We start from the raw sequence: 20,361 nt of genomic DNA, 5'->3' as shown, positions 1-20,361 counted from the left end.
TAATGACACAGACTCAAGGTCCTGAACCATGCCGTTGGCCTCCTCTGGATAATCTTTAGCTTTATCAATGTCAGTCTTAAATTGTGGTGCTCAGAACTGACTACAATAATCTGGGGTATGACAAGTGTAAAGAGGGACCACCACCTTCCTATTCATAAAAGTATGTTCACTCTCATGCTCTACTTCCCTTCCCTCCTTCCCTTTCTCTTTCTCTCTACATACACACACCTCTCAATGACACTCCAAATTGTATCAGCTTTTTTGGCTACCTTATCAGACTGCTGGCTCATACTTCCAGGTGGAAAGGAGAAATTAAATTTTAATTCAAGTAACCCTAAGAGGAAAAGGACACCATGCAAAGATAGTATACACCTATAATTTAACTGCAAAGAACATTTAAGGCAGAGAAAAAAAACACAAAACGTGCCATACTGGCATCAATATTTCCACACAAAAAAAATTCAACAAAATGCCTTCAATCTCAATCTTAGGTTTACTTTAAATCACCTTAAAGTACATCACATGGCACAGTGACTACGATCTGAACCACGTTTGCAGGCCTTTTTGTCGCACTTCATTAATAAACAAGCCAATGTCTGATAAAAATCAATAGCAATGTGCCACAATGTCCTATTTGAAATTTATTTTAAATGGATAAACCACTCTATTGAAAAATGTAACAAAAATAAAAATCTTTGTGAACTTTGAATAGTGTTAAGTGGAAAAATCAATCAACTATTTCTAGCTGTGCAGGTAATGTTTAATTAAACCAGGGATTTGGGGAAAGCAAAAGCCTTTTGGGTGAAAGTGTTGTTGTACAACTACAATTCAGGGTTTCAATAACAGCTCTGAGAGAAGTCAGGACATCACAATGAGATCGACCCAGTCTGGCACACATCATCGGTATTCTAGGGTTGAGAAAAGCCTACTAGCCTAAAATAGGTAAATCTCAGGAAGGTTATCAGCAGAAGAAAGAGCTTTGAAGAAATAGTTTATGAAGGAACAATTTAGATTTGAGGCTGTGCAGGGAATGGAAAGGAGAATGAACACAAGAGAAACAGAAATGACAGAGAATGCATTTAGTCTGATTAGCTGCTGTGACTATGATGAGCGAATAACTAGCTGTTCTTCTTTTACAACACTAAAATATTACAGAATATTCCTTTAATATATTTAAAAATTTGCCCATGAAATAAAAGGACAATTTGCCCTAAATTCACCTCATACAATTTTCATATGACACAACTGTTTCCAATTCAATACATTAATTTTTAAAACAAATGAATAACTCCTTGACCTCTCACTGAAAGACAAACGTATGTTCTGGGCCAACTTAATGGGGAAGACATACTTCTGTGTCTGATAAGACACATTTCACCTTAATAAATGGGATTCAATTATTAAGAATAAAATTACATTTGCAATCATGACAGGCAATTATAATGCAAGTTTCCCCACAGCTAACATATTCCTCTTTCTGTGATTTTTTTTCTTCTCTACCTGGCAGAAGGATACTAACAAAGACATCAAAGCCCTCTTAAAAAGATAAAATTCTCAGAGTATTTCTACTAAAATGTTAGCTAAACTTTACCATGTGATAAAAACTATAATTATCTAATTAGTTTTCTAAGTGTATCTTAATTACTATTATTACTACCTAATTGTATTTATAATTTTTCTAATGGCACTTATATAGTCTTTTTATCCCAAATTTCTCCCTTTTATTTAATTAGTCAAGACAGTGTCATCATATTGGTAAAGTGGCTCAGTGCCATTGGTTTGTAGGAGAAATAGATGAAAAGGGAAAGCAAGATATGTTCAAAATTAATAGTAGGGATTTAAAATGTTGGCCAACTGGACAATAAAGAGCATTATCTAGAATGACATTCAACTTAGGAAAAAGTGCTAAAGATTCAAAACAGGGCTTTTTTATGTTTGGAACAAGAATAGCAATAAGGAAGAAACGGGATTATTATCATGAATAGGAGATTAGACTAGATGACCTCTAAGATCTATTTCAATTCTAAGATTCTGATTCTAAACTCAAGTAAATGCTTCCCTAATACCTATTTATTCAATATTATGAATAAGATTTCACCTAATTTTCCAGATTTCAAACATCCTTAGAACTTGTTTATAACACCAGCTACTCTACAAATATCTCATTGACCCATGCATTGGTTTATTTTCTAGGCCTGTTAGAAAAACAGGCAGAAGAACAGAATAAGACTTTAAAATTTCTCAAAATTAGTTTTTATTTGTGTTGAAATAATAGGCTACAGTATCAGATCAAATTGGGTAAAAGTAAGTAGCTTGAATCTTTTACTGGATTTTTTTGTTGAGTTGTTTTTCAGTCATGTCGGACTCTTCATGACTCCATTTGGGGTTTTCTGGGCAAAGACACTAGAGTGGATTGTCATTTCCTTTTTCAGTTCATTTTACAGATGAGGAAACTGAGGCAAGCAGTTAAGTGACCTGTCCAGGGTCACAAAGTTAGTGAGTGTATGAGACTTGCATTTGCAATCACAGAGATGAGTCTTCCTGACTCCAGGCCTGATGCCCTAACCACTGTGCCACCTAGTTGCTCCCCTTTACTGGATATCTTATATTTAAAATAGAAACTGAAAATATAAATGAAATATGTGGTTTTAAATGTCTGGTAGCACTTTGCATGTTCTACAATATTTATCTTTTCGTTATCCCTATAAGGTAGGAAGGAAACGGCTATCTTAGCATTGCATAATGAACAGGGCACTGAACTTGGGAGTCAAAAAGACCTAGGTTCAAATCCTTCCTCAGACAATTACTATGTGACCTTGGGAATGTCACTCAGCCTCCTTCTGTGTCTGTTTCTTCATTTGTAAAATGAGGGCAGGGGAACAGAAGACAGAATCTATGGCCTCTAATGTCCCTTCAGGCTCTAAATCAATAATTCTATGATCTTCACCTATGATAGAGTGAAAATTGAGACAAAATAGCAGCTCAAAATTTATTATCTTCCCCTCTAAACTTACTGCTCCTCCTAACTTTCCTATTTCTGTTGAGAGTATCTCTAATCTTTCAGTCAACTATGTTCACTACCTCAGATTCATCTTCAGCATTTCGCTTTTCTTCATCTCCCAAACCAATCAAATGCCAGGCTTGGTGAATAATAACATCTCTTGCATCTGGCTCAGGCCTTCATAACCTCTTCTTGCTGGGAATACTGCATGAGCTTCCTAGTTGGTTTTCTTGCATCTGGTTCTCACTCTGCTCTAACCCATCTCCCACACAGCTATCAAACTGATATTCCTAAAAGCACAGGTCTGACCACATCACTCCCCTGCCTGGTGAAAATTCACTGGAATCTGATTGCCTCAAGGATGAAATACACATTTCTGTTTAGTAGTAAGCATTCTTTGAAATTTCCAGACTAATACCACTTTACTCCTTCTCAGCCCCAAAACAATCTAGCTAAACTGACCTGTAAGATGCTTTTCCTATATGAAATTCCATCTCTTGCACAGGTATCTTTGCACAGGATGTGCCTGAAATGTTCTCCCTTCTCCTTTCTGCCTCTTGGAATCCTTATCTAATTTCAAAGTTCAGTTCAAGTGAAACCTTCTCTAAAAGGTCTTCCTTTCTTGAATACTCCAGTTGCACATGTGAATACTCCAGTTCTCTCCTGAAATTGCTTTGTATTTATTTTACATATATTTGTAGTTACAGTTATCTTTCCTCCCTGGTAGAATGTAATAAGCTCCTTGAGGGCAGGCCCTGTTTCATTTTTATACTTGTTCTTTAATCCCTAACAAAGTACCTGATATTCCTATGCATGCTGTGTTTGTCTGATAGGATAAATGTTCATTAACTCATGTGATTTTGGCATTGGTGATATTGTTTACAGACTTTAAACTATCACTAAAAGGAGAAAGCTGATAACCACAACTAAAAGCAGCTCTGATTAAAGACAAGATTCCTGACTGACATTCAAATTCAAAATAAATAAGAAAGGTGGGGGTGGGTGGGTGGGGGAATAGAATTTAACTACTGACCGTATTTGAAAATAAACAGGTAAGTTCCACTTGTTATTGAAACTGTGGTAGGCAGGATGTGATCTTAATCTTTTTACACTGGCTTGTGATCCACATTGTCGCTCAAATCTTCTGACAAAATCCATACTTATGGTGTACTTCTGTAATAAAAACAAAAAAAGCAATCTTTTAAATTGAGTTTCAATCCCTGACCAACATGCAGTTAGTAACATATACTCATAAAAGCAATAATCCAGACCTGACATGGGTGAATACAATTTATTCTCCAGCAAAAAAGACTGTACTTAAGTCAGCTGTTCATAATGTGTGCCACTGGCCATAAATGAAATTGAAGGAGACTAGATTAAGGTAACTTCATTAAAACTACCAGAAAAATAAGGCTGAAGCACACGGATAGTAGCATCATCTACACATGTGAAGGAGAGCACTTTATTCTACCCAAGGAACAAGAAAGCAGTAGTGAATGTTATTCCAGTTTTCCACTACTGTGGTCCTCATACAGGACCTGATTACAATCCATCTTTCGTTGTTGTTCAGTCCTTTTTCAGTTGTGTCTGACTCTCTGTGACCCCATATGGGGTTTTCTTGGCAAAGATACTGGAATGGTTTTCTATGTTCTTCTCCAGCTGAATTTGTAGATGAGGAAACTAAGGCAAACAAGATTAAATGACTTGCCCAGGGTCACAGAGTTAGTAAGTGTCTGAAATCGGATTTGAATTCAGGAAGATAAGTCTTCCTGCTCCCAGCCTAGTACTCCATCTACTATGCCAACTAGTTGCTCCTACAATCTATCTAGACTATTGCAATATCCTCCCCAAGTGGTTTTTCCTCCTTTATTCTCTCCTACTTCAGGATCTGATCTTCTTGGTTCAACAAGAGTTTCCCAACTGCCTCTCAAATAGCTTTCTATTGTTTGGCACCTTGCTGCCTTTCCAGTTTACATCTGAGTCACTCCTTTCTCTGTGCAACACTTACACACCCTGGTCTCTATTTACAATGCTTGTTAGCCTGAAATGCCCTCTCTCATCTACTGAAACGCTACCTATCCTCTACAGTTGAGTTTGAATGTCAGTTTTTTTTTTTTTACAAATGGTTTCATCACCCTTCCCCCTGATAGGGAGTTGTTTTGTACCTCTCTCAGGTGCTTATCAAGAACAGTAGTATGATGGAGTAAAAGAGTACTGGTCTTGGGCCTGGCCCTGACACATTACCTCTATAAACTTCAATTCCCTCATATGTAAGATATTTATACCACCTATCTCTGAGCTGAGAATTAAATACTCTGTAAATTGTAAAGTAAAATATGATCGATAATTAAAAGGCACAATTCTGTATTATAATTGTGTGTAAACCATATCGCCCTACTAGCCTTGAAGGCAGGAATAGTGCATTATCATTCTCAGTAATTCTCAGAACTAAGCATAACACTCTAGAAGCAGTGGGTGCCTCATAAACATTGGCCGAAGTTCAAAGAGGTGGACTGGTGCAGAGGCAAGAGGACATTCTAGGAGAGGGAAAAGAACAGATGGACTGAGCTCATGGGTAGCTTCCAATGACACAATTTTAGAGCCACACTACAGTCTGCAGCATCCCAGTAAAACAAACTATAACTACCTGCTTTTTGCTGCTTTCTTGTAGTCACTGCTCTCATCCTAGGTTCTTAGACACATCTTACATATCCTGGATACGTGTGTCATTGTGGGATACATTTTTGCTACCTGCTCTGACTAAAGGTAGATGTTTTATGTGTCCTTAAATTCCCTTTTAGGGAATCTGTATTACTCAATGGAAGAGCATTGTTTGTACCACAGAGATGTCAGACTGCCAAAAGGCAAGCAGCCTAGCGATCATCCCATAAACTTCAGTACTGAGGTGAGCTAACAAGGAAGGACGGGGGAAGACGTTTTGCATAGGAAAAGAATACTGAAGAAATATTTTTAAAGAGTTAATTGCCATCCATAGAGAGCTGTTTTTGCTCAGATGGCCAGGACTAGAAATTTGACTCCCTTAGGTGGGAGGCTACATAGTTCCTTATTGGAAAAATGCAGCAACAACAGGTACACAGACTGAGTTGGTCTCCTTCCTGGAGAAGTTGTTTATTACGCTGTCATGCTAAAGTTGGTCCTATATTGGTTACAACGTGTCTAGTAATGACTTAGAAGTCCAGCATGACAAAATTCATTCAATTAAAGAGGGCATCAGGTAGAATGGGGCCAAAATCCCATGGAAGTTAAGAAAGGCAATTATTTGTCCCACCCTTTGCTTCAAAGAAGCCAAAAGAGATGCTCATCCCAAAGTGACTCCTTAAGAGTCACCTGTCCCAACATGGGCAGGTGACTGATAAGATTACTTGATAGTATGGGCAATACAAAATACCCACATTCACTTGTAGCTCCTTCCCTGGGGGTTTGTAATCTAGTTAGCTTGGAGTAGAAGAAAAGGCTAAGTTTGAGAAGCAAAGCCTTAAGGTTTGTTCTTTCTTCATCCTACTTTCCAGGTATCACTTGTGTGGAGAAAACTGGGTGGAAAGGCATGGACCAGCAAGGCTCTTATGGTGGGGAGTGGTGTTGCTTCCTCCTGCTGGCAGCTTATGCTCGGAGAACAGCATGTTGGGGTGGATAGGAATGGGAGAAACAAATCCTGGAGCAGTTAACTTGTGATTGATCTATAACAGGAAATTATTATACTGAGATTTCTTCATATTCCATTTTTCTCCCTTAGAGAGAAATATAATTCTGTATTTTAAACGGAGGTTAGGGGAATATGAAAAAGGCACTGTGATGTCAAACTGGGGAGCTCATTATGGATTACTGTGGTCAAAAATATCTTTCACAAGCTGGTCAACCTTCTGAGCACAGAATCTTCATACTTGGTGAGACCAGGCCTTGGAGAGTAGGCACAGTCCACCATCAGACTGCTACCCACTGGCAAAGCCTCAAAAACACAAGGTCATTTCTGAGCCACAATAAGGGGTTATTGTAGGTCATTTGAGGGAGAACTAGTTGCTAAAGGAGCTAAACCCTCAGATAATTACTCCATAAATATAATGTAGAATCCACATCACCCAAAACTTGCATGGTCTCTTAAATGGCCACTGTCATATAGCAATAAAACAAAGCAATTTCACCTATGTACTTTAAGATAATTCTGAGTTTTAATTCAAGTACTGTGGAAACACAATCAGGATAACACAAGATTTAGCAGCTTCTACATCAAGGGATTGGAAGGCCTGGAACATGACACTCTGGAGGTCAAAGGAGCTAGGATTAAAACCAAGAACCATCTACCCAGCAAAACTGAGTATAATACTTCAGGGGAAAAAATGGATATGCAATGAAATAGAGGACTTTCAAGCATTCCTGATGAAAAGATCAGAGCTGAGTAGAAAATCTGACTTTCAAATACAAGATTCAAAAGAAGCATGAAAAGGTAAACAGGAAAGAAAAATCATAAGGGATTTATTAAAGTTGAACTGTTTACATTCCTACATGGAAAGATGATACTTATAACTCAAGAGACCTTTCTCAGTAGTAGGGTAGTTGGAGGGAATATACATATATACAGACAGAGGGCACAGGGTGAGTTGAATATGAAATGATATCTAAAAAATAAAATTAAAGGGTAAGAGAAGAATGTACCAGGAGGAGGAGAAAGGGAGAAGTAGAATGGGGTAAATTATCTCACATAAAAGAGGAAAGAGAAAGCTTTTACCATGGAGGGGAAGAAGGGGGATGTGAGAGGGAATGAGTGAAGCTTACTCTCATCAGATTTGGCTTAAGGAGGGAATAACATAAACATTCAATTGGGCATGAAAATCTATCTTACCCTACAGGAAAGTAGGGGGGAAGGGGATAAGTAGCGGGGGGGGGGGGGGATGATAGAAGGGAGGGCAAATGGGAGGAGGTAGTAATCAGAAGCAAACACTTTTGAGGAGGGACAGGGTCAAAGGAGAGAATAGAATAAACGGCGGGGGCAGGGCAGGATAGGAAGGAGGGAAATATAGTTAGTCTTTCACAACATGATTGTTATGGAAGTGTTTTGTATAACTACACATGCATAACCTATATCGAATTGTTTTCCTTCTCAACGAGGGTGGGCGAGGACGGAGGAAGGGAGAGAATGAGGAACCCACAGTTTTAAAAACAAATTTAAAAACTGTTTTTACATGCAACTGGGAAATAAGATATACAGGCAATGGGGTTTAGAAATCTATCTTTCCCTACAGGAAAATAGAAAAGAAAGGGATAAGATAAGGGGGGTAGGAGGATAGAAGGGAGGGCAGATTGGGAGAAGGGGTAATCAGAATGCATACCATCTTGGGGTGGGGGGAGGAGAGAGATGGGGAGAAAATCTGGAACTCAAAATCTTGTGGCAGTGAATGCTGAAAACTAAAAATAAATTTTTAGTTAAAAAAAAAAGATATTCTCAGTTTCAGGGGATAAAGTACTATATAATAGAAAGGGCATCAGATTTGAAATTAAGAGAGACCTAGGACTGAGTCCCAGCTATGACAATTTCTGGTTATGTTACCTACAGAAAGTTACTTAATCCCTCTGAGCCTCAACTTGCTTATCTGTAAAATGAAGAAAATAATTTTATGGCCTATTTTCTACAAGTTTGTTTTAAGGAAAGTGTTTTGTGTACCTTAAAAGTTTTTGTGCCTCTCTCTCTTCCCTTTCTTGGCACCAATTAATATGAATTTCATCATTCAAAAGTTGGAGGAAACAAAAAAGGGAATGTCTATTCCGGGCCTGATTCTCAATAAAAGGAAGATTAGGTTGAAGGAGGAAGAAATAATGGGAACCTTGGAGGAAAGTAATGATTCCAATTTGGAATTAATGAAAAAGGAAAGAAAATCTGTGCAAAATCTGGTATATGCCCTAGATTTGGGAACACACACTTTAAGGGGTTCAAAAAAAGAATAGGCAGGATCCTAATGAAAGTAGTCCAGTAGGGATCACAGAATCACGAATTTGGAACTGGAAGCAATGGGAGCTGGAAGTGATATAAAAAGTTTTCTGGTTCAAACCTCTCCTTTTACAGAGGTCCAACAAAGTCAACTGACTTGACAAAAGACACCAAGGTGAATGCACATGGAGATTAAAAAAAAAATCCAAGTTAATCAGTAAAGATATGGAAAGAAGATAGAAATAAGAACAAGGTAACAAAGGATGAATACGAAAGCATAGCTAAATCTGAGAAAAATCTGAGGCTGGCAAGGGAAACTAAGGAAAAGAAAAAGAGCTTTTAAAAACTATAATGAGTAAAAGAAGAGAATCAAAGAGGGAAAGGATCACTGCTCAGGGTGGATGCCATGATGACGAATAAATTGTAACTGAAAGGGAGCTGTTCACCTTTTATTTTGTTCTTCTTTTCTATGCAAAGACAATAATTTCCGGACTGAAAAGGACCAGGACAGAAATGGCTAGGGAGTTGAAACCTAAATAAGTAACTCTTTATAGTTTCAATTCTGCAGGCCCAGATGAACTAAGGGTACTAACAGACCTAGTGTATATGATTGATGAGCCACTGCCAATGATCTCTGAAACATCATTAAGAAGGGAAGAGATGCCCTAGGACTGGAGAAGGGCAATTTGTAATTTTCAAACAGGGGAAAAGGATGGGTTCTAAAAACTATGCTAATGAGCTTGACTTTAATAACTGGCAAAATTCTAAAGCATATCATTAAAGGTTAGTGAAAAGGAACTGGGAATCACAAAGGGCCACATGGCTAATCAAGAATAAGACACACCAAACTAACCTCATGTCATTTTTTGACAGTAGTACTAGAAAGTGAAACCAGAGGAGTGTTTAACTTTGGTATATTTTTAGCAAAGCATTTGACAAAGTCTTTGGTGCTTTTCTTGTAGAAAATATGGAGAGCTGGAAGTTACAGTCAGGTGGATTTGAAGCTGTTTGAATGGCTGAACTCAAAAAGCTATCATTAATGGTTTCGTCAGCTTAGGAAGTGACTAGTAATAGTGCCCTAGTGATTTGATGTTGGCCCAATGTCATTTAACACTTTTAGCAATGACTTGGATAAAGGAAGAGATGGTGTGCTTATCACATTTGCAGATGACACAGAACTAAGAGGAATAGTTAACACTAGGAGAGAGTTAAGATCCAAAATGTAATCAGATAAAATTTAAAAGGGATAAAGGTAAAGTGTCCACAACAAAAACCTTTACTAGTATAAGATGGGAAAAGTATTCCTGGCCAATAATTCATCTTTGAAAAAGGTAGGCTGGCTTTAGCAGACTGCAAGCTTAATGAGTCAACTAGTGATACAGCATTCAAAAAGAGCTACTGTTATGTTAGACTGTGTTAAGAGAAGCATGATGTCCGGGAGGGGGATAATGAAAGCCTTACTGAATTCTGCACTGATTATACAACATCTGGAGTACTGAGTGTAATTCTAAATGACATTTTAAGAAGAACACTGATAAGCTAGACAGTGTCCAAGAGAGGGCCATGAGGATGTTGAATGACCTTGATAATCTGTCATATGAAGACTGGCTGAAAGAACTAGAGGTGTTTAAGTGGATGAGACTTAGAGGGAGACCTAATAGCTGCTTTCAAGTATTTGAAGGGCTTTCATCTGGAAGAGGGATTAGGTTTCTTCTACTTGACCCCAAAAGGCAAAATTAGAAGCAGGTAGATACCATAGTTAGGATTCAGCTTGATGAAAGGCAAAACAAAACAAAACTTCTTAACAAGTGGAGCTATCCAAAGGTGGAATGGAATGGAAGTCAAGCAATGTTTTAATGACTATTTGTTGTAGTGGGCAGCTAGGAGTTTCAGTGGATAGAGACTGGACCTGAAGACAAGATAGACTTAAGTTAAAAATCTAGCCTCAGACACTTACTAGCTGCATGCCCCTGCATGCCACTTAATTTCTGTCTACTACAATTTCTTCATTTGTAAAATCGGAATACTAATAACAAAAGCACCCACCCCCCACATTTGTTGTGAGGATAAAATGAGATATTTGTAAAGTACTTTGCAAGTCCTAAGTTCTAGAGAAATTTCAGTTATTATTATTATCATTATTAGAGGGGATTCCTGTTCAGGTATGGATTGTACTGGAAATCCTGACATTCCTTCCAACTCAGATACTAAACTTCTATGATCTAAGTCAGCAAATACCTCTTCATTTTTAAAGATACTATTATGTTACTAAAATTGTAATACAAAGCAACTGATCCAGGCCTTTTATCATTTTAGTCTTAATGCCTTTTGAGGAATTCCTAGTACCAGCTTGGACTACCATTCTTGATAATGACTCACATTTAGGTAACAAAGCAACATTTTTCTTTTTAAAATAATATATAATTTACCTTTTCGATTTAATCTCATAACATTTCACAAAATTCCAAATCTGAAAATCAATCCTAAAAGGTATTGGCTTTTGAAAGCCCTTTAAATACATTAAAATGAAATGTTTCCACTAGAAATTCAAAACACTCAAGGAAATAATGGAGTTCTTTTAAAAAATTTAAGGAGCTTCATTTATATTTACACATATGTGATTTTTGTGTTATCTGATTTATACTACAAATGGTTGAATTAAAATTGTTCCTACTCCTTCAAAGTATCAGACATCTAAATCTGGATAAAAATTTTTGCACAATTGCACATTTTACAGTAGATGTATGATTGTATGATAACAAGATTTTTTTCTTTTTCTAATGAGCCAGAGCATTCAGAAAATCGAACAGAGGACGTGGTAACTTTTAAATCCTTAACCCTCAAAACGGAACTGTGAGAAGCATCAAAACACTTAATTTTTTTTAAAATTACCTCATGGAATGAATCTGGATTCCCAGGATTAAATAATGAAGGTAGTTTTTCTTCTAAACCACGCACTATTTCTGGCCACACAGAATTCACCAGAAAATCATATCCAGGAACAGTATTACCTTTTTCACTGTGAGATAGAGGCAAAATTCCAGTTTAGTGCATTCCAATTTAGAATGTCTCTTCTTCATACAAAAAGCAAATGTTACAGTGATGCTTCTATTAAATGTCCTTCACTCTAAAACTCAGTTTACCTCTTCCTTTCTAACCTCTCATTACAAGTACTTTTGCCCCACCTCCCCTAATCTCAGTTTGGCTCTTCAGTCACAACATTATTCTCAAATGTGACAGTTTTTAATCTGTCCCCTAACCCTCCTTTTATTACTTTACAACCTCAGACTCAAGAGTCCTAACAACTTAATCCATACTGTGCTGCAAGCCAGTGACTGATGTAGGGCAGAAACTTCAAAACCGTTCAGGAATATTGCTACCACTCCATACCCTAAAAAATTCCATTGTGGTTACGTTTTCATAGAAAATATGCAGCCCCACCACAAAAAAAAATATTTTTTTTGTTCAAACTGCCATTGATTCATAGTACTATAGGATATAAGGTGGAAGAAACCATAGGGCTCAATCATCTCATCCGACCTTCTCATTTTACAATTGAGGAAACTGAGGTCTAGAAAGACCAGCATAACTGGAATTCAAAATCCAGATGCATCTTCACATCCAGTGTTTTGGCCACTACACCATGGCTATCTGCTATGTCTTTCCTCCAAATTAACAAGTATGCTGCAGGTTATCCAGCTTCAAAAGCCAATGAACCAGTAAGTACTTCAAGCGAAATTCTGACAGATATTGTCCTTAAAGAAATGAGGAAGAACAGATTCAAATTTCTTTCACACAGTGTTTCTAATTAGCAAGTTCTCTAAATAAAGAGCAAGGCAGAGTTTTTTTTTCTGAAACTATATTATCTCTATATAAACAGCAACAATCACAATCTGGCCACTGAGTTGTTGTCTAATGATTTTTTTGTTCTAGTCTGGTATTTTCTAAGCAACAAATGGAAAATTGGACTTATTTTAGCAAATTGGAAAATAAATGTCTTATAGTTAAACTGTTTTCCTAAAATAGGGCCTTTTAACATTTTGACAACGGTGCTAAAGTATTGTGCCAAAATCCCATTTTTTTCTTCATAGTATTCTAGCTTAGCAAAAATGGTAGCTCTTTCTATAGGTACTAATAATACAAAAAGCTGGGGAAAAGGGGCAGGGGGAGAAGGAGTAGCAATTTTCCAAGTATTACGTTTTAATTGCAAATAGATGAATCTTAAATTAAGAAATTTGGGAGGTAAAGAGAAAAGGAGATTTTGCTATTCTGGCTTTGGATATCGCAATAATTAAAAATGAAAAGAAGAAATTAAAATTTATTGAAAGAGTAACAAATGAAACACTAAAAATAAATTAAAAGCATATAACACCTGCAAGTAGATAACCAATTAAGTCAATCTATAGTCTTCAGAGAACAAAGCTTAAGCCACGCTAGCTTTAGAAACATTTTATATCACTGTCATTATTACTACTTATTAATAGTTAATTGCAAATGACAGCCTATTAATATAAATAAAATTTTATTTTATAAATGATAATCTAAGCTTAGCTTCAATGTCATGTGACATTAGGTAAAAATCACTTAACCTCTACAGGTCTCAATTTTCTCATCTGTAAAATTATGGGGTTGGATTAGATATTCACTACAATCCTTTCCAGTTTTAAATTATATGATCTCATAAAATATCCTCTAAGAATTTAAACATTCAACGCTTGGATCATTCTTTGTGTATAGAAAAGACAAAAATGAAACAAGATTATGTGACACTACAATGATAATAACAGTTACACATTCCCCATGTGCCAGGCACTGTGCTTTACAATTATCATCATTTGAGCCTCACAACAACCCTGGGAGGTAAGTGCTATTATTACCCCCATTTTACAGATGCGGAAAATGAAGCAAAGAGAGGTTAAGGGATATGCCCAGGGTCACTCAGCCAGCTAGTGTTTAAGGCTGGATTTCAACTCAGATCTTAATGTCTGGTCAGGGGTCCAAGCCCAAGAACAAATTGGCATTTACATTAAGTACATAGTTAAGTGTTTTTGCCTTGGAGCAGAGGAAGATAATTTCATATTTATTCATGGAAGATTTCATGAAGTAAATACAATTTTAAAAAATTCTTGGAGAAGGTGAAAGAGAGGGACTTATGGAACGTATACCATTCATTCATAGAAAAATACATTGAAGAATACTCGGGAAACACCTGCCCCTGCTCCAATGTGGAGGTGGGAGGTCTTCAAATGTTGTACACTACACATATTTTTAAACTTTTAGGATTTATGATGATTTTTTCCTCTTCCTTTTTTTGTGTTTAAAATACATTATTTGTTATATGGGATAGCTCTCTGGGAGAGGAAGGTGAAGGAATGTTGGGGGTAATTAGGATATTAAAGAAAAAGAAAATCATTCATAAAGACTTATTTTGTTAAAAAATAAAAAGAATACTTAGGAGTAGAAGTACTGGAAAAAGAGAAATGCAAGCAAGTATCTCGAGGGCAGAAGCTGTCATTCTTTTTGCTTGTATTTCCAGTACCTGGAAGACACTAAGTACTTAATAAATGATTGCTGACTGAATGACAAGTACACTCAAGCAAAGGACCTGGTTAAGGTAATGTAACACATATGATGAAATTCTGGAGCATTTTGATAGGTCTTATAACCAAAAGATCTGATAAATGACACTACTACTTTGATGCCTCAGATTTCATAAACTGCTATAGTTACTAAAATTACAATGAGAAGACAGCAGAAAAGACAATGTAAAACATTCAGTCTTGATATTTTAGGACTAATAATGGGCTTGTCAAGCCTAGAGGTTGAAGGAGAATTGTCCTGTCATTATACCATGCTGTTTAATGGGTCAAATAATTTTATAAGATGATTTCTAGCAAATTCTCATCCCAAACTCAGCAAATTGCTGCTGCTATTTTGTATAAAGGTAATTTAAAAAAACGGGTCTCAGTTCAAGTCTTTTATCAGAAATAACAAGTAACAATCCAAAGGCCAATAAACATATTTACTACCTCAGATTTTTAAATAGCAAAAATCTAAGTATGTAAATAGTATGTAGAAGTTTTACATTTGCATTTAATTTAGACATACTCTCAAGGAATTAGTAATATACAAATACAGATCTTAGAATTTAGAAAAAAGGAAAGTCAGCAACTTTAATGATAAATGACAGAACTGCAAGTTGTTAGGAGTACTGCAAAGCTTGAAACCATCTAATCCAAGCATGACAATGAAACTGTCGGGGCAAGCTAAAAAAGTTACAGTACCTTGAGATGGCCCCTCCGGTGACTTCTCTAAGAAGGCGGCAATGGTGAGGAACAAACTCCAACAACTTATTATACATGGTTTGAAGGCCTTTTGGATGAGACTGAACAAACTGTTCTACAATCACCTGTCAGCAAAAGTAACAATATAAAGCATCTAAATAGATGGAGATGTATTAAGATACAAAAAAATGGTGAAAATCTCAAAAAAAAAATCTAACCTTTCAATCCCAAATCAATGAATATTACAGTTAGCACATAATGTTTCTTAGAATAGTTATAAAAATAACATTATCCCATCAAGTGGCCAACTTTGACCCTACAGAAATACACATCAGGCACAGGAGTCCTGAAGTTAACAGATCAGCACTTTTCAGCTGCTTCTCTTTAACATTATACCTCTTGGTGATTCTGACAGGAAAACAATGAGCTAGGTACTGATCCAGGGAATCATTCCATTGCAAATTTTCTACTTGGGGAATGATTCTGTGATTATCTCACCCTATTTCTTCCACCTCCATTCAGAAAAAAAAGTTTATTGGATCATAGACAGACAAGGAGATGGAAAAAAGAAATTATGGAGTGAGAATAGAAAGAGAAAAAAGTTCTTATTTTTTAAAGGTAATATGGTTGACAACAGGTTCCAATTAAGTATCTTACTAAAGATATTCCCAACCTAAAATATTCCTTTAATTTCAATTGCAATCTTTTTTTACTGTTAACCAAAACAATATCACAAGTCCATGAGACATGGATTTATTAAAAGAGAAAGGCACATGCATGTGGGAACTCCTTATACCAAGGAGCTCAGTGGTTCTGGGAAAGCTTTGGGTATTTAAGTTTATAGAAAAAGGCAATGGCAAAAGCGCTACTCTTTTCCCCTGTGAACTGCTAGACCATGAAGATAGGATGGTCTGCTTATGTACAAGGGTTCCAGCTACACAAAACATTTTCTCAGTGTGGCACAGACTGACTGGCACCTGTCTTGACTCACAAGGACCTACATGGAGTCCAGCTTGGGATGCAAACAACAAATTATGTCAGTTTAAGGCAGGGTTTCATCCTTAACATGTTCAGGGCCTCCTGCTTACTCTGGGGTCCAGTGTGTCTGGAAGATATGGCAGCTCAAGTTCAGGGAGTCCCTTAACAATATATATTACAGAAAAAGTCATATGCTTGCTTTGCCTCCATTTCCTTTCCTTATTTCTAACTCTTTTCATTTTGTCTTCTGATCTCATTATTCAACTGAAACTACTCTCAGTCAGGTTACCAATGACTCCCTAATTGCTAAATCTGATGTCCTTTTCTAAGTCCTCAATCTTCCTGACCTGCTTCTAGTCACCCAGGTTTGCAAGCTTAGATTGTTCCTTGACTCTTCCCTTTTTGTCATTCCCTATATCCAATCAGTTGTCAAATCTTGTTGATTTTGCCTCAACAACTAATTCACAATTTCATCACATCTACCTAGACTAGGTAGTAGCCTCCTAAATAGTTTGCCTGCCTCTGACTTCTCTCCTCCTACAATCCATCACCTACCAAACTATCTAAAATACAGGGTGATCATAACTCCTTATCCCACATTCTTCCCAGAAGCACAGAAGAAAGTAAGCTTGAGGACAGAAATGACTTTTATTTTTTCATTTGTGCCCATAGTATCTAGAAGAAGGCCTGGAATAGTACCTAGCACAAAAGAGGTGCTTAACTGAATGCTCCTCATTACCACACAATCATTTATTTAGAAGCCAATAGCCCTGGAATAAAATGAAAACTCTCTTCTCCAGGTGGGTGTTTGAAGTTTTTCACAAAAGGGCCCCAATCTACTTTGTAGAAAGATTGACAGGAGATAGGCAGATAATTTAATTAAGTGCCTAACAGGTGGTAGGAATTGTGCTAATTAAACCTTGGGAATACACATATAATAAAGTAAGATAGTCCTTGCCCTCAAGAAGGTTACATTTTAGTTGATACTTTTAGCACAGGACGATCTCCATGTCTGTTGCCCATGCCTGGAACGAGCCTCCTCCTCCTCCTCACACAATACTTAGCTGCCTTCAAGGCTCAGTTCAAGAGCCAATTGCTCTAAGGGGTCTTTTAGACCTTCTCAGTTTTTAGTACTCTCCCCCACAAAATTCCTTTTTTAAATATTATATTCTTTTATTTTTTGTGTCGTATTAAGAGGCAACATGGAGCTACTACCGATGGAAAACTGGCCTCTGAATCAGGTAGACTAGCTGTGTGAACACAGACAAATCTCTTACTCTCTCTATTAGGCAGGTACTGAGTGATGAACAAGTTGCTGATCTACACTGATGGGAGGAATTTCCACAATAAAAGTTCCCTATGCCTATGAAATCAAAGGCCACCTCCACATCCTACCCTGCTATGTTCTTATCTATGTTCATGCTATTTCTTCTCAGTAGAAGCTATCTGAGGATGAGGATTATTTTGTTTTGGTCTTTGCAGTCAATGCTTTTTGAATACTATATTTTCAGTTCTATAATACAATGAATAACTGGCACAAAATCTAGAGACTGTATGATATGATACAGTGGGAAGAGCCCTGGCCTTGGGGTCAGTAATCTGGGTTCCAATTTTCCCTCTGCCACTCACTACCTGTGACCTATGTGTCCTTGGGTAAATGACTTCATCTCTCTGGTTTTCTCAACTGTAAAGAGAAGGAGTTGTCCAGGTAGCATCTAAGGTTTCTTCAAGCTCTAAATCTATGATCCTAGGAAATAAGATCCTTCAGAATTACTGATAAAGAAATTGCTTGAAATCAACCACAATTTCTCTCCCAATAAGTTATGAAAGAGAATGCTATAACACTAATGTTACTAGGAGCTGCTGTGGAGGTGTAAGGCCAATAACACCAGCCCACAGGAGGGCTGCTAGCACAGGTTCTTTGATCTGCAAAATCCCCACTTTGTTTGCTGTTACAAATATAAGAGGAAACAAGCAGAACAAGAGAAAATCTCACTCGTTTCTGCTAATGTGATACCTGATTTTATTTCAAATGGTTCCTAAAATGCTATTTTCATCACTTAGACCCAAAGAACTGCTATGGAAGCATTTGACCGTTCACTTAGTTTTAAATGATGGTTAACCAGTCATAAAGAATTGAGAATTAAACCATGTTGGAGAATGGGATGCTCTAATAAAGGCAGCTGATGAGGGACTGAAGACAACTTTAGCTTGATGTTGGCAGGGAGACAGAGAGAATATAGAATGTTAGCATGAAGAATTTAGGTTTCTGTGAGAAAAGAGCTCTCTTAGTAATGAGAAAATGCTAGATAAATGAGCCATTACTATTGAGTAACCCTTAGTTCAACCTCTACCTAAAAGAGAACCCACTCTACCATATCTTCAAATAGCCACCCAACCTGTGCTGGAAGTTTAAGTACTAGGGAGAATTTTGTAGTTTCAAAAATGATGAAATCTTGATATGAGTGTTATGGATACATACACACACACACACACACACACACACACACACGATTATTTAAAAAAAAAAATATATATATATATTCCTATGATTATTTTATAGGTTCAATACAGATTCAGCCTAACCAACATTTTTTGTATCATATAATAACTGATATTTATATTGGTAATTTGAGATTATAAGATGTTGAAGTACTTCCTGAGTTTAAAAAAAAAAGATTAGGGGCAGCCAGGTGGTGCAGTGAGGAGAGTACCAGCCCTGGAGTCAGGAGGACCTGAGTTCAAAACTGATCTCAGACACTTGACACACTTACTAGCTGTGTGACCTTGGGCAAGTCACTTAACCCCAATTGCTCTGCCTCCCCCCCTCAAAAAAAGATTAAATTATATGTAGCTTAGTCTTAAATACTTTTATTGCATTTTTAGTTATCAGAAAATCTGGAGGGCAGCTAGGTGGTGCTGTGGATAGAGCACTGGCCCTGGAGTCAGGAGGACCTGAGTTCCAATCTGACCTCAGATACTTAACAATTACTAGCTCTGTGACCCTGGGCAAGTCACTTAACCCTGATTACTGGGCCAAAAAAAAAAAAAGAAAAAAGAAAATTTGTAATAAATGCAGTTAATTGGCATAAAACAATAATGCAATTACTTCAATGATACAGAAATGTGTCACACTTTTATATATCCCTTTAAAGTTTCATAAACATCTCTTTTGAGCATCACATATTATGAGACCTATATTATAATAGACCTATATTCTGAAGAAATTAAATCTCAATTTTAGGTTAAGTTGCCACAGTTAGTAGGTGGCAAAAGTGGAATCAACTAGGACAGGTGAATTCAAGTACATACCTTTCCCCACTACACTATACTACTCTTATGGAAATACCTGATTAGGGGTAGAGCCAAGATGGAGGCCGGAAAGCAGGGACTTGCTTAAGGTGGCCCCCAGGTCCCTCCAAACACCTATAAAAAAATGGCTCTGAACAAATTCTAGAGCTACAAAACCCATGAAATAGTAAAGGGAAGCAGGGAATTGGAAAAGCAAGTTAGAGAGGTAGAGGAAAAACTGGGAAGAGAAATGAGTGTGATGAGTGAGAAAACCATGAAAAACAAGTCAATGACTTGCTAAAGGAGACCCCCCCCCCCAGAAAATAGTGAAGAAAATAACACCTTAAAAAATAGACTAACTCAAATGGCAAAAGAGCTCCAAAAAGCCAATGAGGAGAAGAATGTCTTCAAAGGCAGAATTAGCCAAATGGAAAAGGAGGTCCAAAAGACCACTGAAGAAAATATTACCTTAAAAATTAGACTGGAGCAAGTGGAAGCTAGTGACTTTATGAGAAATAGAGATCTTATAAAACAGAACCAAAGGAATGAAAAAATGGAAGACAATGTGAAATATCTCATTGGAAAAACCATTGGAAAAATAGATCCAGGAGAGATAATTTAAAAATTACTGGACTACCTGAAAGCCATGATCAAAAAAAGAGCCTAGATATCATCTTTCAAGAAATTATCAAGGAGAACTGCCCTGATATTCTAGAGCCAGAGGGTAAAATAGAAATCGAAAGAATCCACTGATTGCCTCCTCAAAAAGATCCCAAAAAGAAAACTCCTAGGAATATTGTAGCCAAATTCCAGAGCTCTCAGATCAAGGAGAAAATACTGCAAGCAGCCAAAAAGAAACAATTTGA

At 37.0% G+C, this 20,361-nt stretch overlaps 1 protein-coding gene across 2 annotated transcripts in view; it reads right to left on the bottom strand.

Annotated features, from left to right (window-relative positions):
* Positions 1–20,361, bottom strand: part of COG2 (component of oligomeric golgi complex 2) — a 71,313-nt gene that overhangs the window by 15,577 nt on the left and 35,375 nt on the right. For both annotated transcript variants that reach the window (XM_036756553.1, XM_036756554.1), the window contains exons 8-10: positions 15,227–15,351; positions 11,835–11,961; positions 4,035–4,174 (exon numbers count right to left, since the gene is read on the bottom strand). In XM_036756553.1, the coding sequence (XP_036612448.1) occupies positions 4,035–4,174; positions 11,835–11,961; positions 15,227–15,351 (392 nt within the window). The remainder of the gene's footprint in view (positions 1–4,034; positions 4,175–11,834; positions 11,962–15,226; positions 15,352–20,361) is intronic.

The sequence above is a fragment of the Trichosurus vulpecula genome, chromosome 4, assembly GCF_011100635.1.
Source record: "Trichosurus vulpecula isolate mTriVul1 chromosome 4, mTriVul1.pri, whole genome shotgun sequence".
Taxonomy (NCBI): domain Eukaryota; kingdom Metazoa; phylum Chordata; class Mammalia; order Diprotodontia; family Phalangeridae; genus Trichosurus; species Trichosurus vulpecula.
This window is presented reverse-complemented; position numbering and strand designations above follow the sequence as displayed.